This window comes from Micrasema longulum, unplaced genomic scaffold (assembly GCF_059751315.1).
Source record: "Micrasema longulum isolate JH-2025_06_02 unplaced genomic scaffold, ASM5975131v1 h1tg000215l, whole genome shotgun sequence".
NCBI lineage: Eukaryota > Metazoa > Arthropoda > Insecta > Trichoptera > Brachycentridae > Micrasema > Micrasema longulum.
Window position 1 is genome coordinate 1590119 of NW_028277420.1, and position 27432 is coordinate 1617550.

Genomic DNA, 27432 nt, shown 5'->3' on the forward strand with positions numbered 1-27432 from the left:
GCATACATTAAAACACTAATAGTCATTATTGAAAAGTTCATGTATCGAATCTACTAAATAATCGAAAAAACTTCAGCGTATATTAACGAAACTGACACATTTGGATTTATTCGCTTATTTATTTCCACGGTAAACAAACGAAACTACCACTTTCGATTAAAAGTGAAAAAATATTTCCCATGTAAACAGACGAAACTGGCACATTCGATGTTATGCACCAAATTAGCTCCATTGTAAACAAGCGAAACTACCACATTCGACTAAAAGCCAAAAAAGAACTCCGCCGCATACTGACGAAATTGGCAGATTCGTCTTTACACGTCGGAAATAAATTATAACGTTGAATAAAATCACATTATTTGAGTAAAACTAACCCGTTCTTTTAGAAATATCTTCAAGTGTGTAACAGTCTGCAGCATTCATGGATTAAAAAAAAAAATTCTTTGGGCGATTCTGCTACATTTCCCTCCGTGTTCTACTGTACATTCAAACTAGCCAAACTTAATATCCGTTTTGTACGGAATTTACTCATTTAACTGTTACTATCCGATAAATAATAAATATTAAACTCACTTTTAATTGCGTAAACTACAAAGTTTTCGATAAATTACTAACCAAAAGTAATATTGACAGAGCGCGCGGTGAAACACTGAACTCCGGCGAAAACTAACCAAAATGACAGATTCGACAATGTCACGTAATCTTCGCGCGATTCGAGCAAACGAAACTACCGATTCGATACTCTACGCCGGACGCAATTTGCAGCATCGATTATTTTCGTTCGGAAAAAGTCAAATCTAAAGGGATTTTAAATTTTTTTTTTAATTCATTAAAAAATATAGCCCAAATTAGACACTTTGAGATAATTAAACGAAAATCGTTTTTTTGCAGTTTCGATAGTTTACGTAGGGACCGTCGATATATGTCTGCAGTTAGAGTTGAGAAGAAGCTATAGACATTACTGTTTCGTTTTGGGCATTGTTCGGCTGGAGCCCACTTATTCGACTGCTGCGATTAACGATTGTGAATTTGAAAAATTACAACGGAGATTTTAAACATTTTAAAGAAAGAGATATCGAAGTCTAGATATGTACTGGGCTTCACCATTTTGCCCATGTTTGAACATCCATATTTTGTGAATGTTACAGAGTGTGTAAAGTGGCCACTTTAACTATCTCACTCACTTTATCTTCTCTCCTGTTATGAAGAATCGCTATTTTCAACCGATTTAATGTATACGAGTACTAGCATCGTTATTTTCGCAGGTTTAGAAAAAAAGTATTCGCTATTACTGACAATATTGTATCGATGACACAATAAAAAGGTGCTTTCACTTTCAGAGAGTATATTCGCGAATCGCCCGCGTGTGCAAAAACGACGCCGGCGGGGACGTCGTCCTGAGAGAGAACTGGACCACGTTCGTGAAGGCGCGCCTGAACTGCTCCGAGCCTGGAGAGTATCCCTTCTACTACGACGAGGTGCAGAGCATCGAGTACCTACCGCAGCGGCGTCTGCTGTACGCCGCCTTCGCGACGCCGAGCAACGCGCTGTCCGGTTCCGCCGTGTGCGTGTACAACATGTCGGCCGTAGAGGACGCCTTCCGCGGGCCCTTCAAGCACCAGGACAGCCCGGGTAGCGCGTGGGAGGCGCGCTCAGGGCGCTCGCACGAGGCCGCGGCGTGCGCCGACGCGCGCGCGCGGGCCGGCGAGGCGGCGCGCTACCAGCTGCTGGACCGCGCCGTGCAGCCGGCGCGCGAGCGGCCGCTGCTGACGGTGCGCGGTCGCATGACGCACCTGGCGGTGGCGCCGCCCGCGCTGTACGTGGCGTCGCAGGACGGCGCGCTGAGCAAGGTGCGCGAGCTGCCCGGCGGCGGCTCCTGCGCGCTGGAGGAGTGGCGGCTCGAGCTGGGCGCGCCTCTGCGGGCCCTTCACTACCTCCGAGAGACGGTATAGGAAATTTGTTAAAATTAATCAAACCTGTCGGATATTTATTTTTACAAAAATTTCATTAGCTTATTACATCACTCTATAAGTTCGTAGAATGACATATACTTGGCGCCACTATTGACAAATCCGTGTAATTTCAAAGATGTACCGACCTTCGAATAACACGTCAAAATTTCATAATAATCTGTCGTTTAGTTCACAAATTGCAGTTGTTTTTTTAAAATTTTTAAATTTAAATTTATATTTTAATTTTTTTACAATAGACATAAGAGGTAAAACAGAGTATTCAAAAAATAAAGCATAATTACAAAGCAATGAAATACATATTAATAATAAAAATAGTAAACAATAAATCCCACAAAGGCATGGCCTGTTCGTGGGTACACAAGAAATTGTTAATGAATTTTTGCTCCTATAATATATTTAAATAAGACAGTTATAATATTTTTGTGTAACATAAGAAAGAGATAATAAAATATCCTGTAAAAGATTTTATGGTATATTTTTTATAGTAATTAAAAAAGGAAAATAAAAAAAATTAGAAAACACATAAAGGTATTCATTATTATTAAAGAGCAATAAAAAAAAAGAGACGCTGACGCTGCTTTTGTAATTTTTGAAACAATGGAAAAAATTTAATTTTGTGCGTTGATAAAGCGTTGCTTTTTAATGGGAAAAATACCGTCCAAGCTTATAGCTATAAAGACACCGATGATGCTGAACGCTCTAGTTGCGGCAGTTGTTCCAGAAAACACGAAAAAAGTCCGCAAAATTGCGCGAGTCGAACTTCGAATTGCTTCACCTGCCGTGTTCTCCAGATTTGGCCCCCGGCAACTAACTAGCGGCTGTTCTCAGACATAAAATAGATGCTCAGGGAAAGAGATTTGGCTTCAATGAAGAAGTGATTGCGGAAACTGAAGCCTATTTTAAGGTCGAATATAAATTGTTCTACAAAAAGGCATCAACATGTTAGACAACTGACAATATGTAGTGGAAGTATCACCCTCGAATGTTGATGAATAATGTCAAATTTTGCTCAAAAGTTGTTTTTTTTATTAGTTATCTTACGAAGTTATCTCGTGATCTGTTATGTCATTTTTTTTTCTCTTTATTTTTTATATTTTTGTTTACAAGAGTGTCGCACGCATAGTTCATTGTCGGGAAGGATGTACCAAGTTTTCTATTGATATTTTGTATTATTTTCCAATGTCAGCGTACTATACTCGTATTTAATACGATGCCTCCATATTGGAATGCATAATAATCAGTTATTCAAACAGCTCTCATATTATTCATAATTAACTAGACAATTATATAAATAGACAATTATAGAATCATAATATCATAATAATCCCAATAGAGGCTTCCTAATTGGCCTAGTTGGTAATACAATATATTGTCACATAATATATTATATAGTGTAAGGGGGACTTGAATAAGTTCTCGCTGTTTCCTGACACGGGGTGTCGTCACAGCATTCTACATCCGACTTGATTCTAGCTTCTCTGTCGGAACATCACCGAACATTGTCATTATCACCATCGTCAATATTTATTTGTTCATGCGTAGGATTCGATATACCTGGCGACGGACGTGGAGGTACTCCGAATTGCCGCGTCACACTGCGGGCGCTGGAGCGGGCGCGCGGCGTGCCTGGGCGCCCGTGACCCGCACTGCGGCTGGGACGAGCGGCGCGAGCTGTGCACCACCGCGCCCCCCGCCCCCCGTCCGCACTGGCTGCAGGACCCGCCCGGATGTCCCGAGCCGCGCTCCGCAGGTATGCGCAGCGTCGCCCCTCCGACCTCTAGAGGTCGAAGGGGCGGGTCTTTTTCTAGAAAAAGGCCCGATATACGAAAAGTGTTGCCAGCCGAAGCCGGCTTTCGAACGCACAAAATTTTTCATTTTTGCGAAGAAATAAAAGAAAAAACTAATATTAAAGTTATACATCGTGGAATTTTATAATTTCCGGATTATAATATTCAAGAATCCGAATGATAAAATAGAGCCTGTTCCGTTTAACAAATTTACAGAGTGCTGAAATCTTAAAATTGATTTATTTATTAAAAAAAAACAACAGCTATTACAACAAAAATACAATGTTTACAAATAAAACAAAATTATAGGCCAATTATAGTTTTCTATATATTACTAAATACAAAGCCAAAGCCAAAATAAATATGAAAAAAGCACACTCATGTAAAGTCACTTCTCTCGTAAAAAAAATTTAAAAAATTTGTGTAAGACATAAATTTGCAAAGAAAAGGTTTTTTTAAAATAATAAAACAACTTTTTGTGTAGTGGTCATCTATAAGATTTTTTTAATTTAACAGTTTTATATACAGGATGTTCTTTAAACCCTGTCACATTGAAACCACGATGATCAGTATGGGCAAGAAGAAAAATTAGCATATTTAAAAAAATATTTAGAACGAACATTTTTTTTCAAAAGTATAAAATAAAAACAAATGGTTGCGTACTTCTGCAGGGGAGAAGCGAGGGGGGCGCCGCCGCGCGGTTGACTGTATATCAGACTCCCCCCTTCCCCCTCCTCGTTTCTCCCCTGCAGAAGTAAGCAATGTGTTCATTATGTATTTGATATATCTGGTGAGGTTCCACATTACTTTCCCCGCTCCGAATAAGTGTCAAAAGTTAAAATTTCGCCTTTATGTTAGCCAATGGTAAATAATCTTCGTTCTCATACATCTACCGCGATTTCTCTCGAAGTCTCTGAGACCGTATGTATGGTCAAACTAACACTTACTTTGCAATTTGTGAAATCAAGTAATCATGTCGGGTCTATAATTATTATTACAGTAAAACCTCCTTTTTAAATTCCTCAATTTTTCATTTTCCCGCTTTTTACACCGAAATATTTAGGTCATTAAAATATTCCCCCAATTAACGTTTCTTTAGTTTTTCATAACCTCGGTTTCACTGATCAAACATGTTTCTAAACTCATTCGATCTGTCAAAAGGCGCCGAGCCGCTGGTGAATAAAATCAAGGTAAATAAAAAAGGTGTAAATTGTTGTCTCAAACTAAATTCAAAGTAGGTGCACCATTTTGTTTAAGTGTCTAATTTTGACATAAATTATGATGCGGAAAGTTTAAGAATTTGGTAATAGAAATATTATTTGTAGTTATAAATATAATTCGGAAAAAAGATTGTTTAGACAGTTATCATAAAAGTGTGAAACAGTTTTGCTGCGATGTAAATGACAGTTGACAGACAGTGATTCTGTGGTGCCATATAAATAAAATTTCCCAATGATTAGAGAAAAAATCAGGTGATTAGGTGTTTGATTTCTGCGAAACCACATTCACGAACTGCAGCCTTTCCAACTTGAGCCTTGTGCACCGGAGCATTGTTGTGGATGAGCAGGATCCCTCTGGCCAATTTCCCTCGCCTTTTTTCTTTGATCAACTCCTTCAATTGCTAAAGGATGGTAGAGTAGTATTCTCATTCAAATATATCCCAAATTAACCTTTTTTGTGTTTTTCATAACCCCGGTTTTATGTTGAAATTTTTTCGAAACTCATTCAATCTGTTAAAAGACGTAGAGCCGCGCGCCGCTGTGTGAATAGAGAATAAAATCAAGGCAAATAAAATAATGTGAAAATTATTGTTTCTAACTAAATTCAAAGTGCAGTGTAATTGACTATTTTGTTTAAGTAAATTTTACATTTAACTAAATTGTGACATGCAGTTGACGCGTGTTTAGGAAGAATAAAATCTTTACATAAATAAATTACGATGCAGAAAGTTTAAAAATTTGAAATACTATTTTATCTGATAAAAAATTTTGCCGCGATGTAAATAACAGTTGAAATTCTGTGTTACCATACTAAAAAAAGTGATACCATACGGTATCATAAATAAAATTTCCCAATATTTCGGGGAAAATACCATTGTATGTATTGGGGCTCAAATTTTGGTAGCGCCGCGGTGGTGCATATTTTGCTAGAAAATATGCACATATAAAATGCCGTGTAATTCCGCAGTTGCATTCCATCAGCAACACTACCAATTGTCCTACTTCCTAGCGTCCATGAGTGGTCTCTTTGGCCCCGCGAGCCCTGGCCAATGTGGCCACTGGCATTAACATCAGTGCCATAGCAGATAGGGAGAGGATGAATGGCGAGTGTCCGGCGCCATAAAACGGGACCCCTCCAGCTAAGGGTAGGTAACCCTGACAGAAAATTCCACCGAAGAAGGCAACGGGAAACCACTTCGGTCAATAATTCCCAGGAAATCACTATGAAGAGAAACCAAACAATGGCCCCGAGTCCCGGGCGGTCCTTAAATGGACCAGGGGTGCGAAGAATCTCCCGGCTCGACATAGAACTGTGGAGAAACTGTTTAGGATAGGGAAGCTTTCTGCCAAGTGATCGTCAACGTCGGGGGGACCTGACATGACACGTGAAGAAGAAGAATGTATTTTATGCAAATTCGAATATAATTTTTTTCGTGTTTTTAAGGTTAAAAAAAAAAACATGATTAATAAAATTATTTAAACATGTTTTTTTTTTTAATTCAATAAAAAAAAAACATTATAGTATTGATTGAAAAAATACAAAATATTTTAAATGAAATCATAGGTAAATATTAATAATCCACAATTATGGCACTTTTACAATTTTTCTGCAGTATATTTAGTATAGTCTAGTACAATAAATATATTTTTATGTAATTTCATTTTGTCCATACATTTTTCATTTCCTCACTTAAGCATTTTCCTCAGTTTTACACTTTTTTTTGTTGCTCCCTAAAAAAACGTAAAACAGGAGTTTTACTGTATTATTTATTTATTTATTGCGGACTCATACAGGCCATTCCAACAATGGTAAACACATTTTCTTATACTTAATACAGGTACAAATGAAATAAAATGCAACTAAATAAAATTAAAGCTATGACAAAAAAAAAATTACTACCTCAAGACAAGATTTCTCTCTTTTCTTTCGGTTTTGAATTAAATGTCAAGGTCACGTCAGAACCCAGCTGGCGGATAAAGAATGACTAAATTTGCATTGAGCATGAGTTGAGTGTCATAATTTTAGAATGCTCAGGTAAAACACGGTCTGACTTTTCTTCATTAACACGTATTCCCGTATTTTCTCCATGGATTATGGCGCTAGAGTGGTGATTTTTGCATGATTTTGATTTGAGCACGACGAGGCCTCTTAGCCAATCACATGAGGAGATAAAATGAAAAACTAACCCTTATTACGAATATATAAATAGCTCAAAAAAGTCCAAAATAAAGAATTTGTGTCCTTATTTAGGAAAAAACATTTGTTCAACCAGCTAATAGCAGGCAAGCCACCGTTCAGGCAGGACAACGTCTGTCGGGTCCGCTAGTATATAATAAAAGTCAAATGCGAAGTGGCCTGTGACCATTCGGTCATATCATATTAATGTAATAATTGTTATTTTTTATTTCATAAAATGGATTTTAGTAAATGTTTGCAACTGGTATTTATTTCCCATATTAATAAATAAACACCTTTAAGACCTATGTATGTTAAAACGAACATAGCAATAATTTCTAAACTGTGAAAAAAAAAACTCCAAAAAATTTTCGTATAATATGTTATTCAGCATAAAATATTTTTTACAACTGCCAGATTTAATTCCGGTTTCAATAAGTTAATTAGATTAAGAGTCACTTTATCCCAACATTCAGTGGAGTCATACATATCATTTTCAATATGAAAATGCATTATTGCAATATGAAATTTTCACCATCTGAATAACATTTTGATCCATGGGCAGCTCGAGTGGAGTATGGATTGGAGGAAGAAGCTTAACTATAATTTGTTCGTCACTTATCAAATCGGTACGATTTGGATGGCCAGGAGCATTATCGAGTAACAATTCAGCTTTTGGAGGCATCTTTAGTATTTTCATTCCCTCACCCGTCACCCGTCACCCGGTGCTATGGTTCAGATTACTGGGCCGTGATTATGAACGGCTATCCTCATCGGTATATACTCGGACGGTATAGACTAATATCCATATTTATGTACGGAAATGTGTATATTTGTATAAAAATTCTAAGTATCTTCGTCGGTACTCGGTAATTGATAAATTTAAGTAAAAATAATTGTAAACATAATCTATTTTTTAAACAGAGAACTTAATTTTACTTTGTAGATAAAATTGGAGACAAATTTTAACTTCCCATCAGAATGCGTACCCCGGAGGCTAGGGAGATAGCGGGTTGGAATTACAGATTAACACATTTTTAGATTCCTTACCTTTTTTTTGATAACGTTGGTTTTTCAGATTTCCAAACGCACCGTGTCTCTGTTACAGTCGACGGCGGCTGGTCGTCTTGGTCTCCGTGGGAGGAGTGCCTGCAGAGCGGCGGCGGCGGCGTCGGCGCAGCGGAGGAGGACGAGAGCGGGGACCGGTGCCTGTGCCAGAGCCGCGCCTGCGACAGCCCTGTGGTGCGCGGCGACGGACGCGCGTGCGCCGGCGCGCGCGTGCGCGTGGCCAACTGCACTCTGCACGGCGCCTGGACTGCCTGGAGCGGCTGGTCCGCCTGCAGCGCGTCGTGCGGCGTGGCTGTCAAGTGGCGCCGGCGTTCGTGCGGCGCCCCCGCGCCCGCGCACGGCGGACGCTTGTGCGTCGGGCCCGATCGCCAAGAGGTCTACTGCACGCAGAATCCTCCGTGTCCGGGTGAGTTCCCGTCTCCGGAAGACCCCCTCGCTGGCTTGAGTTGATCGCAACAGGGAGAATGTTTAATTACAGTAAAACCTCGTTTTTACGTTCCTCCATTTTACATTTTCCCGTCTTTTCCACTGAAGTCATTTACATTTGCTAGAAGTCACAGTTACTAGTTGCAACTGCACACGTAGATACTGACTGTGCGCGACACTCTCCGATTCCGCGTTTACAACCAACTTACTCGTGATATGGACATTTTTAATGCAACAATTTTTCATTTCTTTTTCACATTCTTACATGCATTATTTAAAGCTAATCACTAAAGTCGAAATAAAACTTTCTTTTTCGTGCAATTTTTTTTCCGTTCTTGATGTGTATCATTATTGTTTTATACTCTCTGAACTTATTTTTTAAAATATTAATATGTGTACCATTATTATCTAATACACGTAAACTGTAATTTTTATATTTTTATAATGAAAAAAAAATGGAACTAAATGTGGCACATTGCAGTCCCGGTGGAGGCGGCGCTGGAGGCGAGCTGGGGCGAGTGGGGCGCGTGGGCGGCGTGCTCCGCGCCATGCGGCGGCGGCGTGCGCTGGCGGAGCCGCGCCTGCGATCGGCCGCCGCCGCCCCCCGGGGGCGCGCCGTGCGCCGGCTGCGCCACCCAGACCGAGCCCTGCAACACGCAACCCTGCGACGCCAAGCGAGCTTCCGCGTGGACGCCTTGGATCCCCGCATATTCTAGTAACTATACTTTGAATACGTTCTGTATACGTCAGAGGCGAGTGGTCCATACAGATGATCATGCGTAGTTTATCATTATATTTGATTTTCGATAAATAATGTTTTATATTAACCCTTCGGGGTTGAGGAATTCTTTCCTTTCATAAACCAATTTTTATACTTGAAATTGGCTATAACAGTAGAACTCCAACTATCCATATTTTGACTATCCAACTCGTTTTCAGAATTAGAGAAAAAAAAAATATGTCGGAAACGAACTGCGATTCGCCAAATAATGATTCTGTGGTGGTTTTCGCAGCAACATTCTATGGGAAACCCAATTTTGGGTACGATGCTTTGTGAAAAAGCTAAGATCTAAACTCAGAAGCTCGGCTGGCTAAAAAATTTTGAGTCCAGGCACAGTCTCCGTTTAGTTTTTTTTGCCTTTTTCAACAACAGTAATTAATTGAAATAGACCTTTTTTATGGATAAAATCCAGCTATCCTAATTTTTTTATTATTCAAATGTGGTCAGGTCCCAATTGATTTGGATAATTTAAGTTCTACTGTAATTCCATACATTGTTTATTCCATTGTGGCACACCGCATACTAAAGCACATATCAACGGTGGAATGGCCAAAGTTCCTATACAAAGCAGCAGCTTTACAAAAGAGCCAATTAAAGTTTTGTTTTTTTTTATAATTATTAAAAAAAACTCATATATAATACCTATTATTTTGGCATGATTCCTTTATAATTTAAATTAAAAAAATAAATATGGAATCTAACTCTAAATCATTTGAATAAATCCGTAGCACGTGACAACAAAATAAATTATTTTAATTAAATTGCAAATTTAAAAGCTTCAATTAAATTAACTTAACAATAGAATCACCATGTAAAGCGCCCTTGAGGTATTTTATTACGAAAATGGCGCTATATAAGTTATCCACAATAAATAAATAAATGGAACTTCTTATTAATTAAAAAAACTTTAATCGGGTCTTAAAAAACAATTTATATATTTACTGATATACTTGCGTAACTAAACGGCGTACTATCAACGCCTGTAAGTAATCTTCAATATTTAGCATAGGACAGATGAAAAATATCTGCTTGACCGGAGAAAACGGTATTATAATAATGACATGTTGTATAATGGTATTATAATAATGACCGATCCTATTTTCGGTCTATGAATACTTTCTTTGTGAATTCAATAATGGCGGGAAAACAATTTCATTTACCGACAGCACAGTTTTGTTATTCGAGGCTGTGGTGACTGGAACTCATTTTTTTCAGAAAGAAAACTGCGGTATAAACACTATCAACTATTGATTATGTAAAACATTAACACTTATATTGATTATGCCTCCTGTTTTTCTGTATAAATAACAGTACACTACTGAGCAGTGCGCTTAATGCGAGAATTTACTCATTTAATACACGTCAACTTTTGAAATGCATAGATTCCATAAAATACATTGATAGGAATCTGTCACGGGAGGCTCGGGTCCAGTCACTGGTAGAAACCTAGATAGGTTAAATAAGCTATATCGTCTATTCAGCTCTCCGAGAAAGAAATCATCCTTTATAGGATGAATTGGCAAAAAAAAAATCTCTCTGAGAGACATTCTGGATATTGGCATTCTCAGAAGTCGGCTCCGTTGCAATCCACCGCAACCCATGAAATAGTCCGCCGGGGGTTCGTGCGGCGGCCATCATAAAGCCTTTCATAATTCAACAGAAATGATCGACAAGAATCATATTCCGATGCCCTCCAACATATCCGTCTGAACAGATGTTCCGGTGCATGAAGGTGCTGGATGTGGACAATTTCACCTAAAAGAAAACACTTCCGGTTGAACAATGAGGAGAGGTCTCGGCGAAATGTTCGTACTAGGTTTTCCAAAATACGAATAATGAAATACTCTCTTTATCGCACCGAGATTGTAGGATTCGAGTCGGAAGCTCCTCGAGAGGCGGTCGTTTGTCTTTGTTCTTTTTATATTGATGAGCTATGTGTTCTGCCAATGATGTTCTTGTTTTGTGTAGTATTATTTTAGTATATCATTCGTCCCAATTTGTGTCGCAATAAGGAGTCGGGACTCCTGTCTCAATAAATCATTTGTGAATAAGTAAATATTGACTTTTCAGACTCGAGTGAACAATCTGTGATTGAGAAGAGATACAAGTTTTCATGCAAAGTGCAGTCGGAAAATTTAAAGGTATTTTCGTGTTCTGAATATATTATCTGTTTTACTAATTAATAATGTCTATTTTGTTTATTGCTACTGTTACATTTCCGTTTTTTACTCTAATATTTATAAAGAAGTTACATATAAGAATTTGCACCCTTCAGGAGCACTTTTCAGGAGAGCGCATCAAAGTTTTTCAATATTTAACTCTTTATATCTTTGAACTTACTTGCGCCACAGAAGAATAAATTACACGTAAAATGTTGAAAAAAAATAAAAAATTCGCCTGTATTTTTCCAATCAAAAAGATAAAATTATTTAAGGATTTATTAAGAATATTGGTACTTGTAACGTTTTGGTTGTGATGTTGGTGATGCTTATTAATGAAAACCCTTACAACGGGAGTAAGGCAGATTTATTAAATAGAAACAGTTCCAAGTTAATACAAAAACAAATGGATTATATCACAATTTTTAGCAAATAACTAGTTAAGGTAACTACTATAAATCCCTAATAAGTAGGTAAGTAATGCCAGTATTCCACTGATCAATTTTTAAAAAAGACTGTAGTTTTTATTTTTTTTGCCTTTTTGTAGTTCATGTTATCCATTTTGTAAGAAAAGTCAAAAATGGGTTTTTCTGCCAGCAGAAAAACCTATTTTTGACCAGCCACAGCAGTTGTCGCTGTAGAAAATTACGTATGTTTCACGGTCCCCTCAAGATGGGAAAAGTATTGCCATACTTCTTCATGTTGAACATGGTGAAATTGTATGTTGCAACTTTCGATATGTAGTAAAAATCTGAAACCTCGCACTTAGGAACAGGAAGAACAGTCTGCAAATCGTACACCGCTAGTGCAGTGTCAACAGCTGAATTTTCTTTGTCTGTATTTTTTTCAATTCTAGCTTTTCATACCTCGCAGTTAAATCGTCAGTTTTCGGAGAGTTCTCGTATTGGCAACAAAGGGAACATTGATCTTTTTTGAGTACAAAAAAGCCCAAATTATATTAATTATTGAAAATTTCCCTGTAACGGTGTTCGGGAGCTGCATTTTCATTACATTCTTTTTGGATTGCCAGGTAGTTACGGTGAAGTTGGGAAATGCTTCTTGTTCCATCCGATGTACTCTCCTTTTGTTTGCTGACAAAGATAGTGGCTCGAGATCTGTGGAATTGAATCTATGTGATCTCGAATTCCTTTCTTTAAAGATTCCGGCACTTTCTTTCTGTTATTGTGTTTCTCACGGCTGTCCAATGCAAGTATATCTAAGTCATTAGTTTTATTTTTCACCGTTGTAATCCACCGACTGTTGATACCAAGCGTGGCCATGTAAAAAAATTTACAAACTCTGATATCACCAAAGGAAAAAGCTAAGTTGGGTCTTCTTTCAATTTTTCAGTCTTTGGTTACTCGCTGCCTTTCTGCTAGGATTGGTTTTGTACTGTCCTTTATGTATTCTCTCTGGCGTTGCAGGTCCACCAAGTTCCAAAACGTACAGTTCAGCTCTTGCCTTTTTTCAGCTGATATATTTTCAGAACACTTCAGAGGACATTTTGTACACCCTGGCCGCACAGCTCGCGTGGCAGGCTTAAGCTTCCCTTTGCGAGTTTTATATGCTTCGCCACTGTTTCTTTTCAATTTTTTGATGTCATCTAATGTTTTATTTTTTTGTCGCTTCTGGGGTTTAACATCTAATATCTCTTTTTTTACAGACATTACCTTCAGGTAAGTCCGGGTCTAAACGGCGGTCATCTGAATTGTGGAAAGGATCTTCCAGTTCCCTGTTTTGGCTGTAATGGCTCCCAGTCTCTATTTTCTCTTCAGTCACATTATTACGAGCAGTCTTGTAGACCTGTTTAGTCTCAGCGATCCCGACGGGCTCAGTGTTAGTGTTTTCTTCAGCGCTGGTAGTATTGATCTCGTCCATACAACCAGAAAACAGGTCTGTGAATGGTTTAGGTACTTCATTCTCATGGACCTCTTCAGTCTCAGCCTTTTCAGTCATACGGACAGGAATAAGTTCTGCAAACTGTTTAGGTTCTTCAGTCTCGTGAATTCCATCAGTCTCATTAATTCTTTCAGTCACATCGATCCTTCCGGACTTCTTGAATACTACATTATTATTACAACTCTCGTCACTGACAGAGGCAAACTCTTCCAAATCATCTAAAACAAAAACAAAATCATATTAGGTTTGCTCTCTACTTAACTTACGTAGCTTAATATCCCGACATCTTTATACGGATTTGGTTGACCACAGCTCGAGTAGAGTAAAACATCACAACGACAATGCACTCAAAATACAGCAGCTTTTGGAACAGAATGTTTTGGCTACCACGCCTGGCCACTGTTTCACTCTTAATTACTAATGTTCAAGTCGAAAATAGTCAGTTAAGTTATCCAGCTGGTTAAAATTAATACTTCACTTACGTTCCGGTTACCTTAAAAGACAGAGTTTACTAACCTTTAAGTAAAAAATTTGCCACTTACTGATAGGGTCTATAACGTTATCCCGTTCTGGGTTGACCACAAACCATGCTTCGGTTAAGGATGAAGACGATCGTTGCAGAACCTGCCTTTTTTTGCAAGAAGCAAAATTAAACTAGTTCAGTTATTGCTCTCCATGAGTACTGTAAAAAGATAGACGCAAAAGAAAAACTATTTTATAATGATAAAATTAAATCCGCTTTTATTGTCTATGTCTACCTAAACATAACCTAAACTGGACTTAATAATACTAAAGTTTTACCTACCATTAAAACTCTTATTATGTTGCCTTCGTCATCCAGAACATATTTTATATATGTGGGAGAGACGACATTTCGATTCTTGTCTTGTAGTGGTCTAAATTAGCTTCCATTCTCCTTATATTGTCAACACTGGGATGACATCATCTATATGCTCTGTGATTGGTCGTTTGTTTTGTCACCGGCAGTTGGCATCATGCACAATTTTTTGTCAATTCTAATCTCACCAAGCAGTAATTAAATATGTTCTGGATGACGAAGGCAACATAATAAGAGTTTTAATGGTAGGTAAAACTTTAGTATTATGTAGTGCCGTTCGTCATCCAGAACATATTTTATATATGTGAGAAGTGTTTGTTATCGCCTTGGTGACAAAACTGATGTCAATTGTGAGAGGTTGTTAATTAGTCGAGTATAGGTTCAAACAGATTTGTGAGGGATGGCAATGTAGAGGAGCTGCCACCTTCCATTACTTCCCTTCTGTAGTGTTTTGCGAATGTGTTCTCGCTCTTCCAATTTCCTCTTTCCAGGATTTTTTCAATTGGGCAATTTTCTAACCAGCTGAGCGATGCTACTGCTGACCTTGTACTCCCTGCTGATTCATCAATGCCAGCACTTCTTAGGACTGTTTTCACCCATCCTCCAATTATTGTTCTTGTGGCAGGTTTTGGTAAGCCCGTGGTTGAGATAAATAAGTCTGGTATGGAATTTAATTCTTGTCTTCTTACTCTAGATAAAGCGCATACTTCTCGAAGCCAATATACCGGATCCGTACCTTGTTCTGAGGACGCATTAAGTTTCCACCCGGACTGCTGGCGAGTTGCACAGTCAGTTTTAGATCCAAAAGCTGGCCAAAGAATAACATGGTCCCCATTGTCCACAAAGCTGTCTGGTGTGCATCGTAACAGAGTAAGGTCGTGCACTCTTCTCCCAGATGCGAGTAAAAGTATGACAGCGCATCTTCGAGAGGCCTCAAACAGAGTAACTGTTTCTGGAAGGTTTTCTTTTAACCAGTTACTAACCTGTCTCGGGTCCCAGATAGGTAATACTTTTTTTCCCTATAGTAGTATTGACTATACCCTTCATTACTTGTTTAACTACCGTGTGATTACTAAGCCTCGATTCACACTCTGGGTTAGTTAAAGTTGAAATGGCCGACTTATGAAGAGCAATGGTACTAGGAGCCAAGCCTTCTTTAAGTTTCAAGTGTGCTAAAAATCTTGCTAGCTGCGAACCTGACGGGTCAATCCTATTAACATTATGTTTAACACACCATTGGCCCCACCGTTTCCATGCTGATTTGTAGGCAGTTACTGTGGACGATCGCCACCCAGCATTGAGAAGGGCCTTTTCACGTTCTGACCACCCATTTATCGCTCCTCCCCAGCCCCAATCATCCATACTTCCATCTCTAGTTTTTGGATCTGAGGAGGGTGAAGACCTGTTGACATATCCACTAGGTTTTCGGCTAGGTTTGTTATTCGCAAAGCTGGGGCTAGGGCTCTCGACTGGAGATCTGGCAACCAGAACACTTTGGGCCACCTTGGTATTACCAATAGGTAAATACCGACACACTTGTTTAGATGTTCCAGGACTCTCGGTATCAAGCACGGTGGTGGAAACACCCATGCCAGCCGGAAGCGCCAAATTCTGCTGAAAGCATTGTGGAATAGGGCTGTTGTGTCGGTGGGGTTTATGGAAACATAACTGTTTACCACGTGAGCTGTCTCGGACGCAAATAGGTCCACCATGGGTCTGCCCCACAAGCGGAATATTCGGTCGGTCGCTGAAGGTAGAAGGTGCCATTCGGGTAACAAGGTCCCTCGTGAAAGATGATCGGCGAGTCCGTTGTATCGCCCCGGGAGATAATACACTTCCATCCTTATATTGAGAGCATCCACTAGTGCCAGAATCTGATATGTCAACTGAAGAAGGTTCGCTGATTTCGTACCTCCTTCGTTGCGTAGATATGCCAGTACCGTCCTGTTGTCCGATTGAATGAGACAAGTAGAATTGCTCAAACTGGCTCTCTGATACTTCAATGCCTGGAGAATAGCAAACATTTCTTTGAGGTTGCTGTGCCATTTGGTTTGTTGCGGTGTCCAGCAACCTGATAGTGGAGTGTCGTCTACCTGCGCTCCCCATCCGCTGTCTGCTGCGTCTGTCGCAATGAAGTGGCATGCTTTCGGGAAATGAATAAGGGAATGGGTACTCACATTGGTCATCCACCAGTTTAGGTCGTCCAGTACAGTAAGGTTTACAGGTACCTTCTTTCGGGGTGGCAGCCTTGACATGGCATGTGACTGAAGCTGCATCTGCCTGCAGTGCAGGCGACCCCTGGAAACCACAAACGCTGCAAAGTTCAGCTGTCCTAGGATGCTCTGTACCTCTCTCAGGGACCATTTTTTCCTTGTTATAATATTCTGCAATGACTTCCGTATTGCCTGGCACTTGTTTTTGGTTAGCATCTTCCGATTGAGACCAGTGTTCCATGAAACTCCCAGATATTCTATCCCTTGTGTCGGTAGGTGAACACATTTCTCTCTGTTGATGGTCCAACCAAGGGATTGTAAGAATTTCAATGCTTCTAGAGTCTGCAGCCGGAGAGTTTCTCGGCTCTGATGTGCCAGGAGAAAGTCGTCCAGATAAACAATAACTCGAATGCCCTTTCTTCGAAGGACCTCTGCGATCCAATTGGTTATTGCTGCAAAAATTTGAGGGGAACTGCTCAAACCCTGGGGCAAGCATGTCATCTGCAGACATTGACCTCTGTACACGACACGTAGAAAACGACGATGGGTCTTTGCAACTGGTATATGAAAATACGCATTCGACAGATCTACTTTTGTCAAGTAGTCTCCGGGTTGCAAGAATTCGGGCACTTTGAAGTGGGAGATCAGGGAAAACTTTTTCACTCGCACAAAATTGTTTAGCGCTTTCAGATTGATGATGGGACGATGAGTCCCGACGCTCTTCTGCACTAGAAACATCTGGGACAGGAAACCCCGATTCATGGGTGCTAGTTCTAATACTCCCATTTCTAGCAACTCCTTTATCTGTATGTCCATTTCCGCCGTGTATTTTGTGGCAAAATTGTGCAGTCTTATCCGAGTGGGCCGGGATAGCGGTGGTTTTATCCAAAATGGTATCCGATAGCCATTGAGAATTTTTAGGGCGAAGTCGGGGGCATTTGCGGTACGCCATTGTTCTAAAGAACCTTGCAATTGCCCTCCCTGAAATCGCCCGGGCTGGTTGTCAATTGTTTTGGGGGCGACGGTGCGAGGTCTGCCCACGCCCCGTCTGCCTCCGAAATTTCCGTCCTCTGCTGGCAGAGGAGGAAAGGCCAGAATGGTGACCGGGGTCTGCCCGCCGGCACTGAAACGGAAATTGGGTGGGACCCAGATTTCCTGCAGGAGCACATTGAGTCTGTTTGACTGTTTGTGCTCCGCTCTTTGGCCTTGACACTGTTTCCCTAACCCTGGGGGTCTGCGGAAACTGAGCCCTAAAGACTTTGCTTGCCCCACCCAGTCTCTGCAACTGGGTGACAAGTTTGTCCTCATTGAACAGATGAGTCACCGTGGGAGGAATCTTTTCCAGTGTTGCCTTATCCCCTGGAGTTCTACAGGTCCTTAGAATACGGTCCCGTCTAAATTCAATTATTTCTGCCCGCTTCCCGCAAGCTATCTGGAGTATGTCATCGTTCTTTGCAATGCTTCCCCCAAAAACATCCTGAAATCTTTCTGCCAGGGCCTCTGGCGAAAGTTCAGTATCTGGCTGACAGCTCCAGGTCAAGACATTTTGAATAGATTCCTGGAGGGACTGCCGTTGTTGGAGCGCTACGTGGGAGATGGCAGCAAAAGCCCTCTCCATACCTGTGAGTTGGACACAAGCAGGCGTGATAACCTCACAGTTTACCTCCAACTCTTTGAATCCCGGGTCAGCAGCATACTCCTTCAGCACCTTGGCGTAACGGACATTACACCAACCGGGGGTGTCGAAATTCTGTAGACGTTCCACTGTCTTTAACATGGCATCGGTCGGTGCTCCCATTAGTGGTTCCTTAAGTGCCACTGCGGGGTCCGGTACATGAAATACCGGAGCCGTGGATGTGCTGCAGGCACTGACACTAGGCCCTGACACATTTGGAGTCTCCACCGGGCCTAAGGGAGACTCTTCGTCTTCGAAACCCTCAAATTCACTGTCAACTGCGCCAGATACGCCGCCGGCATCTCGCTTAAAAACGAACTTCTGGAGATCGCTTAACTGGCGCGTCAGCTTTTTGAGCATTTTATTTTGAGACTTTTTCCTGTGTCTCCTACTTTTTACGCGTCGCGAGCCATCCGAACTCGAATCAGAATCCGTGGTCTCATAACGACGCTTGCTCGTACTTGAGTCCGTGTTCTCACTTCGGTGTTTTTTGGTAGTTTTCGCCGGAGTCGGCGGTTCCACAGATGACATTACGGCGCGCGAGGGTTATGTGATGATAAAGATATGTAAATAATATTTGAAGCGCAACGACGCACGTTGTTTTTTAAAAAATAAAAACCGGTAAACAAGATGGCGTCCACAAACAATGCGCGTCACTAATACGAAATTACACGAAAAAACAGTGAATAAACGCAACACTCCTAGTCAATTATATCATATAGTTTTCTTTAAACAACGGAAGCTTTTAAATAAACAATTGAGTTATCTCTAGCACTTAATGTATCACAAAAAACTTAGCGCGAGATAATTCGTGACCACATAGAAAGAATTTCTATGTCAATTGACAAAAAATTGTGCATGATGCCAACTGCCGGTGACAAAACAAACGACCAATCACAGAGCATATAGATGATGTCATCCCAGTGTTGACAATATAAGGAGAATGGAAGCTAATTTAGACCACTACAAGACAAGAATCGAAATGTCGTCTCTCCCACATATATAAAATATGTTCTGGATGACGAACGGCACTACATAATAATATTTTGTGATATTGCGCAATCAAGATATTTTTTGTGTCTAAATAGTTTCATGGGCTCTTGCTACAGCTCATTGCATACCTTTTTTTAGTGAAAACGATATTAACGGCCCATGTGGCTCGTGACATCTCAAGCACAGATAGTGTTACGGTGCCTTGTAACCTTTTAACATTTAGTTTCATAGTGGTTATCGTGTAGATAATTTCACTAAACTGGTACATGGTGCTATATCACAAAAGTAAAACAGCATCAAGGAGCCACGTGACTGTTAAACTTACCAAAGCGAAGCGTCTTGCCCCATCGAAATGCGGACGGCAACTGATATGGGTCCCCGTAACTGTCTTCTGCTAGAAAACATGGCCGTTCCCGACAGTGGCGCGATGTAACTATTTTTTGAAATGCCATTTCTTAAAATAGACTTGTTTAAATTTTTTCATTCGAAAGAGCAAAAAAAACTAAACAAAATGATACCAAAAATTAAAAATTGCATTTTGACAGTTGTAACACTACTCATTTAAGGGTGCGAATTGTATTATTATTTATTAACAAATACTATCTGATTGGGGCGAAAGTGAAAATTTATATTTTAGAACAGTAAAATTCCAACAAAAGTGTGATTTATACATAACTTTCTAATGACAATTTGCATTTTGCTCGAGGTTTACTTAGTATGATCTCCTAAAAATTAAAACAATGATAAATTTGCACATCTTGATTATTGACAGAAATGTTTATGTTAACGTAGCTGCAATCAAATGGAAGGTCTATTGTCGAAGTGAACATATTATAGGAAACATGAAAATGTATACTTTTGGACATTCAGCTTTTCTTAGATACGCTGGATATTTTTTTTCTTTCTTAATAATATTAATTTTGTAAACAATTTATTGCTTTAGCAGAATAATGCGAACGAGCAGCGGTTTGGCCCGTGGAAATATGTACCCAGATGTATTACAGTTTTGCCTTCTTTAAGCAAATTTTGCTGTCCCGGGTTCTTGAAACTTAAGCAATTTTGGTGAAACATTAAAATGCTTTAATAAATTTACTTTAAATCACTTTTATCAAACGGAGAAGTTTAGTGCTGCAGGAAATTGGATATAAAAATGTTTTCTTACACTTGGTAAAATTAAGAGCATTTCATTGTACGGTGAAATTTCTTAAAAACGTAAGATAAAAAATTAATAACAAAAAACTACTTCGCAACGTCACAGGTTCGTGTGATCGTGCGTTTGCAATAGCCAATCAAATCTAGCATTATGTTGTTGCGGCAGCCGGCAGCAGATTTCCGGGGTAGCCACGTATTTTGTCATTTAGTGGGTACAAATAATATATACCTTTATGCCTTATTTGTATTTTGACAATAAGCAGGTAAAAATAATATAATATGTGTTCACGACTTGAATGTTAGAACTCGTGACTTCACAGGCGGTGTAACTTCAAAGCTTCGGCTTTTCAAAATTCAAAACTCTAAAAGATCACAGTGATGATAATAAGATACGCAAAAAAAAATAAAATTTCCCGCTTAGTTTTGCTTAGTTTGATGGTCTAATAACAAATATATATTTAAAAAAAAAAAACATTGAATATCCTCATTTTACTATATGGTTGCTTATAATTTTGTAGATAAGCTTAAGTAAGGAGGAGGAGCGTCCGTGGGGCGGTGCCGGAGGCGGCGAGCGGCCGCTCTGCGCCCCCGGCTGGGGCTGCTGGGGCGACTGGAGCGAGTGCTCAGCCTCGTGCGGCGCCGGGAGCTCCTGGCGGCGCCGGCCTTGCCTGCTGCCCGGGGGCTGCGCTGGCGCGCGTCAGCAGACGCGCCACTGCCGCGGCCCGCCGTGCCACGGTGAGTAGCTTTTGATCAACTATTACTGACATTCTAAGTCCCGAGATCATAATCAACCGAGTTCAACGATCACACAAGTCGCCGGCTTCGATGGAAAGTTTAGCCTCGTCACACCGGCATTCGATCTTCTTTGAGTCCATCGGCATGAGACTCGATACTGTACTCGGGCATTTACCCACAAACGAGACTACCGAGTCACCGGCATATCCCTGAGTCACAAACTGCGCATCATCGAGCTCACGCAATAGATCGTCGACAACAATGGACCTTTTGAGTAGTGATAGAACACCTCCTCGAGGACAGCCCCTTGTTAGCGATACCTCTATCGATGCATCGTGAAGTTTCGTCCCGATTTCCGGCCTTTCTTTAAACACCTCTATTCCCTTGTGCACGAGGCAGTTCTGGGACATTGCCTTCTTTTACTTTACCAGTTTTATATTTTTAGATTATTTTGGGAATATCTAGGCACTATTCCTTTAGTAATTTTGTTAATTTGATTAGCGCTGTTGAATTTGACTCTCTGGTCGATTGTCACAATATCTAGAAGTTAAATCATCTTCTTAATTTTAGCGGCTCTACCGCATCTTAATATTATTCTCATTATGATAAATTACTAAGACATAATAATATAAGGCAACTGCGCAACATGACAAATTTGAATATGATAATACGTATTTATATGCAAAGACATGCCCACTTAATAAATCATTCAATAAACCTGAATTATTCACAACAACCAATTAATCCTCTGAACGCAGAAATACACAGCTAGAAATTTTCAATCAAACATTTTGGGTGTGTAGGACGAAATTGCCCTAATACAATATCCCGTAATATGTAACCTCGCTTTTATGTTCTCTATTTTACATTTTCCCTGCTTTTTACAGAGAAGTGTTCAGAACTGGTATTCTTAACGGGATGGCGCACGAAGAGATCGCTCTGTGAGCGTGTATTTAGTAGGTAAATACGCATTGAAAATGCGTTTCCTACGCGCGCTTTTGCTTTCAGAATACCACTCAGGGTTGCAATTCTTTTTATATATTCTCATACAAATATTCCTCCCCAATTTACATTTCACCACACACAACAGCGTTTTCCCAGTTTTACACCCTTTTTTCTTGCTCCCTTGAGAACTATAAAAACTGGGTTTTAAAATATAATAAAATAAATCAGCCAAATAAAATATCTTTATTTATTTATTTTTTATGGAAAAGAATTTTTGAAAAAAAAACATATTTAGCTAGCAGTTTGGGCAGTCTCTTCAGTCAGAACAGGAAGAGGCTCATCGTCATCATTATCTTCAGTGTTCGTATTATTACTCCTGATGATGACGACATGCTAAACCGCATTCTCCGAACAAACTTCCCTAATCCTGTTGGATCTCGGTATAGTGGGATCTCGGCATACCGAGAATCCCCGTTCCGGGGCCGGCCTGACTTTCTCGTCTCCCTCCGCAGAGTTGGCCGGCTGGGGAGCGTGGTCAGCTTGGTCAGCGTGCGACGGGGGCAGCGAGCAACGCCGCGAGCGCCGCTGCATGAGCTCCACCCCCTGTGTCGGCCCGGATATGCAGACGCGCTTCTGCACCTACGACGATGACGATACGGATAATGGTATTTTATATTGGTTTTTCATGTATTTTTTTTTTTATTATGTAACCACTTTTTTTCTAAAAGTATTGTTTTCATCGATATGCTCGATAGCTATGATCGCCGAAACATCGTAACCGACAAAAACAATTTTTACCGAAGAACATTTTATGATTTAAATAATTTTATTAGTCAATAAAAGAAATATTTGAAACATACATACATATTATATAAGTATATTCCTTAATAATAAAGAAGACAAAATATTCTCTCGTAAAATACTGTTTTTGATGGTTACAATGTTTCGACGGTCATTGCTCGATATACACAACCAGTTAATTATCAGTGGATTCCTGTACTGTAATTTATTATTGATTTATTTAGGGGGAAAGTTGACATACCCAAAATATTGTTGGTAAAAATCATCCTGTTTAAATAAGTAAGGTAAAACTCTCACCGTCGTTTAGCTTGGAAACCGATCCAATATAAAAATTTCTGTCTATAGTAAACTTTCCCCCTTTCAACTATTGATGTCGTTAGTTTTCTCCATACTTAGATTCTCTATAGTAGGCCGACGCGCATTTCTCAGGGTTCAGCTTTAAGAGCCATTCTCTGGTCCACTGAAAAATCTCGAATTTGCCGGTGGTCGCAGGTTTCAGGGGCCGGTGAATAGTTCCCACGAATCGGCCAAGCGGACTCCAAATGAAATTGATCCGGCGCAGTGACCGACCACCGAGGCACTCCGCTTAGAACTGTAGGGGGGCCAGAGAGATTCTTCCCGAACTTAATTCCAAATGCATGGAAATCCTCGATCCAACACGAAAGCTTTCCATGGAGACGAGTCGTTTTATACCAATGTACCGATCAAATGTTTTCTATGATCTGATACTGTTGATCGTCTCGCCACTCTTGCGGCCTATTCGAATGTAGGTTTGTTACTGATGCAACTAGTGTCTTTTCTCATGCGATGCTCATTTGACACTGGAAAACTACCGAGCGACTGGAAGAAAGCTGTAGTCACACCAATTTACGAGAAAGGTAAAGACTGGACTGGACCCGAGTAACTACAGACCGATAAGCTTGACAAGTACACTGTGTAAATGCATGGAAAGATCATTGTTCAAAAACTTGGAATGTTCTTACTGGAAAACAATATAATTATCAATGAGCAACACGGATTCATGCCAGGAAGATCCACAACATCTAATCTCGACGATCTACAAAGTTGTCGCCGAGTTGGCCAAATTTGGATCCCATGTTGAAGCTTAAATAAGATGCTCGTCTTCAAGGCCACAGTCTCAGGCTGGAGAAAACGAGATTCACTCTAAATCCACGGAAAGATTTTCTAAGCATTAGGGATGTTGATGGTTGGAATAAGCTGCCACAGGAGCTGAACTCAATGTGTAGTCTCAATGGGTTAAAAAATGAACTAGATTTGTTTCGGAAAAATTACAGTGCGTCAAAAACTAACTTTTGTTAAAACAGATTAAGGCATATCAGCTTTAAGCTGCTCGCTTAAAATGAACATCATAACAGTGTTGTATTTCTGTAGAACTTCACGCCATGGCGGCCCGACGGCCCGAGGCGGAGGTGCTGCTGGCTGGGGGTGGCGGGGGTGGCGGGGGCTGGGCCCCTCTGGCGGGAGCGCTGCTGGGCGGCCTGCTGGGCGGCGCGGGGCTGGCGCTGCTGGCGCTGCACGCGCGCCGCCGCCGCCGCGCCCGCCGCCTCCCCTCCAGCCCGCACTATATCACTCAGCAGAACAGTTACGTCAGCGTACCGCTGAAAGAGGTACTCCTGCTGTTTTATTTTATATTTCTTTTTATATTAGGTTTGTAAGGAAAAACAGCATTCCAAAATATACAATATATGAAAGCATAAAATAAAATCACTTCAAAAATAATTATATGTCTTAGAGCTGCGCGGCTACGAGCGGTGAATAAAACAAATAATTCTAAACCCTTTGGCTGGTTTGTCAGCATGATTTTCTTTATAGATTAAATAATATTGCCCTTTAGATATTATAATATCACAAACCTGTAGAAAACAGAAAAATTATTTTATTTACAAAAAAAACGTTATATTTCATGCTAGGTTTATTTATTTTTTATTTACTTTTACAATTAATTTTTAAAATCCCTTAGAAGGTTTACATTTAAAAAATTAGGTTTTGATATTTATAACGTGTGCAGTTATAATATATATGTATATATATATATTATAAAATAAACTAAGGCAAATGAAAAAAATAAACACAAATATTTTTTTTAGAAACATTAATCGGCCTCTAGAACAAAATGGATAACTGACCTTATAAGTTATTCCACAATTAGGTTTTTATTTTTTACATTGTTTCATTTGTAATTATTTTTTAATGTTATATCATCTGATTGGACTGTTATTCTGAAATTGATATATTTTCATCACTATTTATTTTAAGTTACTTCATATTTTTTTAATGATAATTATTTTGGTTTAACACGGGCACAGCCTAAAAGCCATTATTAGGTTAGTGAATATGAATGTTTTTATATAATAAATAATACGAATACCTAATGTTTTCATCTCAACGTAAATAATAATTTGCATTTTTATCGCGACATTTCATAATTAGTGTCAGTTAAATTTCAAGTGCGACGCGCGGGAGATATAGGAGAACGGAAAGGAAGCCAGTCTAGGTACCTACTATAGATACAGAGTGTATATTTAGATACAAGCACAGAGATAAGGAGACAATCTCGTTCAATGTATGAACGAAATGAGCTAGAGATCCATAAGACACGAAGATATGAAGGATCCAAATGACACAGAGAGCCATTTAGTTCGCGAACTAACTGACCCAGATAAAAGAAACATGTCTCTAGTTCAATGTTTCTGACCTTGTCAGTATGACAGGGTCGTTCGCGAACTACACACCTCTAATAGTTAGTACGAACTGTCAGTAGCCTGGCACATCGAGGGCTAACTCTGATACCGGAGCCGGACTATCGAGACGTCCATTAAGAATCCCCTTATCTAATATCCTTTCTTATGGTTATCCGGTCCAGGTCCCCAAGAAGAGGCAGCCGTCATTCTCGGGCACAAGCCACGGAGGCTATTGCCCGGCCAAGGCCAACAACCTCAATAGCGACCGCGGCACTCCCAAGCTGTACCCCAAGGCCATCGCCGGGGACTATGAGGCCGCCACCATGAAGAGGAACAGTCACGCCCCTCTGAGGAATAACATCAACTTGGAGCAAGAGAAGTTTAACTGAGACAGGGGATCGCCTGCTGCGGCCGTATGCTATATGTACTATTTTCGGAAATGTATTTGTGACAGCAAATTTATTTTAACTACTTTAACTACTTATTGAAATTTTAAAGCCCTAACCGCGCTCATCTACTTTACGAGGCATCGGGTTCTCGACGTCCGCTGCTGACCGTTCGTTCGCAGTTCATGTCAGAACTGCTAGACGCGAACCTGACTCGGGTGGACGCGCAGGAGCTGGCAGCCGACGGAAATGGAATTATGACGATGATTATTAAAATGAAATTTTCCATCATATTTAAAATGTGATTAAGAATCAGAGAAAGAAACAAGAGTAATTTTTTTGGTTCAATCTTTTTGAATGGCGATGTATAAACATAATAAATAAATTCACTACATCGTACCTACACTAAGTTTTATGTACGTAGAATTAATATTTTAACCCCTGGGGTGCAATTATGAATCTTCTCTATCCCCTAGAGAGTGGTTAATTTTGGGATATTTGTTTTTTTCACGCGACTAATTTTTGCTTCATATATGGCTGCACTGATGATTTAATGTCAAAAAAATATAAACTCATGAAATCAACATGAAACACGTTTTACATTTAGACCATTATTGGAACCTTAAGCATTACCCAAACAAAACAAAACACTTCATTAGGCTGAATCGGCCAAACCTTATTAGTTTTTGTTCCGTTTTTTTACATCATTTGATGTTAAATCATCAGTGTGGTTAAATCATCAAATTAACCTCTCCAGGGAGTAGAGAAGCTTCAGAATACCCCCCCTGATACGAGCCAGTACTGTACGCATTCCTCGATTAATACACGATAATAAAAAAAAGCACTACATACGAGGGGGTACCCAAAAGAAACCAGACTAATATTTAAAAAAATTATTTAATTAATTATTCTACAAAAAGCCTTTAATAACCTTTAAGGTACTTTGGTCCAATCTTCCATTCCATTGCTGGAAACATTTCTTTAATTCGTCATCCGCGATGGTCGATAGCACCCCCTTTGTTTGTTTCTTCATCTCAACGAAGTCATCGAAATTCTATCCTTTTTCTCTTTCTCTCTTTTCATTAGAGGCAATAAAAATAAGCCTTCTAGGTGAATAGAGCACAGCGGTAAATGCCTAAATTGGGTCATCCTTTTTTGGTCAAAAATTGGCCCACAGAGAGGGCTGTGTGAAAGCAAATTCGGCAGCCACCCTTTTCTTTCCTAAATCTTCCCTTTGAAATCGCCGCACCGAACTCCGAGTCACTCCAGATAGCTCCACAACATACTTGATGGTCTGTCTGCGGTCCTATCGGTTTCTTTTGGGTTCTACAAGTAGTCATCGACATGCGACCGCAGTCTGTTTTGATAAACAGGTGGATCTGATCGTAAGTTTTTTTTTTTTTTTTTTTTTTTTTATTATTTTTTTACATATTTATTACAGCAATATACAAGTAATTATTTATAAAACAAATTATTTCAGTAGTAACAGTAAGCATACATATT

The 27432-nt window shown here is 39.9% G+C and overlaps 2 protein-coding genes across 2 annotated transcripts in view; one reads left to right on the plus strand and one right to left on the minus strand.

The window, feature by feature from the left end:
* The window catches only part of Sema5c (Semaphorin 5c), a 73325-nt gene extending 46010 nt beyond the window's left edge, over positions 1-27315 (plus strand). Inside the window, exons 6-14 of the mRNA XM_088243564.1 lie at positions 1341-1946; positions 3516-3723; positions 8265-8630; positions 9132-9365; positions 11502-11572; positions 20879-21095; positions 22553-22705; positions 24234-24469; positions 25726-27315. Coding sequence (XP_088099690.1) covers positions 1341-1946; positions 3516-3723; positions 8265-8630; positions 9132-9365; positions 11502-11572; positions 20879-21095; positions 22553-22705; positions 24234-24469; positions 25726-25932 — 2298 coding nt within the window. The 3' untranslated portion in view covers positions 25933-27315. The remainder of the gene's footprint in view (positions 1-1340; positions 1947-3515; positions 3724-8264; positions 8631-9131; positions 9366-11501; positions 11573-20878; positions 21096-22552; positions 22706-24233; positions 24470-25725) is intronic.
* Positions 9999-15661, minus strand: LOC148283649 (uncharacterized). The gene is made up of 2 exons (XM_088243565.1): positions 10318-15661; positions 9999-10128 (listed from the first exon to the last, which is right to left on the minus strand). Exon 1 carries the CDS (start codon positions 13544-13546, stop codon positions 13226-13228), a length of 321 nt encoding a protein of 106 aa, XP_088099691.1. The 5' UTR covers positions 13547-15661; the 3' UTR covers positions 9999-10128; positions 10318-13225.
* Positions 27316-27432: the final 117 nt, after the last annotated feature.

Bases quoted from the DNA above. Each gene is read 5' to 3' on its own strand.
- LOC148283649 (XM_088243565.1), bottom strand. From the start codon at position 13,546: ATGACTGAAAAGGCTGAGACTGAAGAGGTCCATGAGAATGAAGTACCT.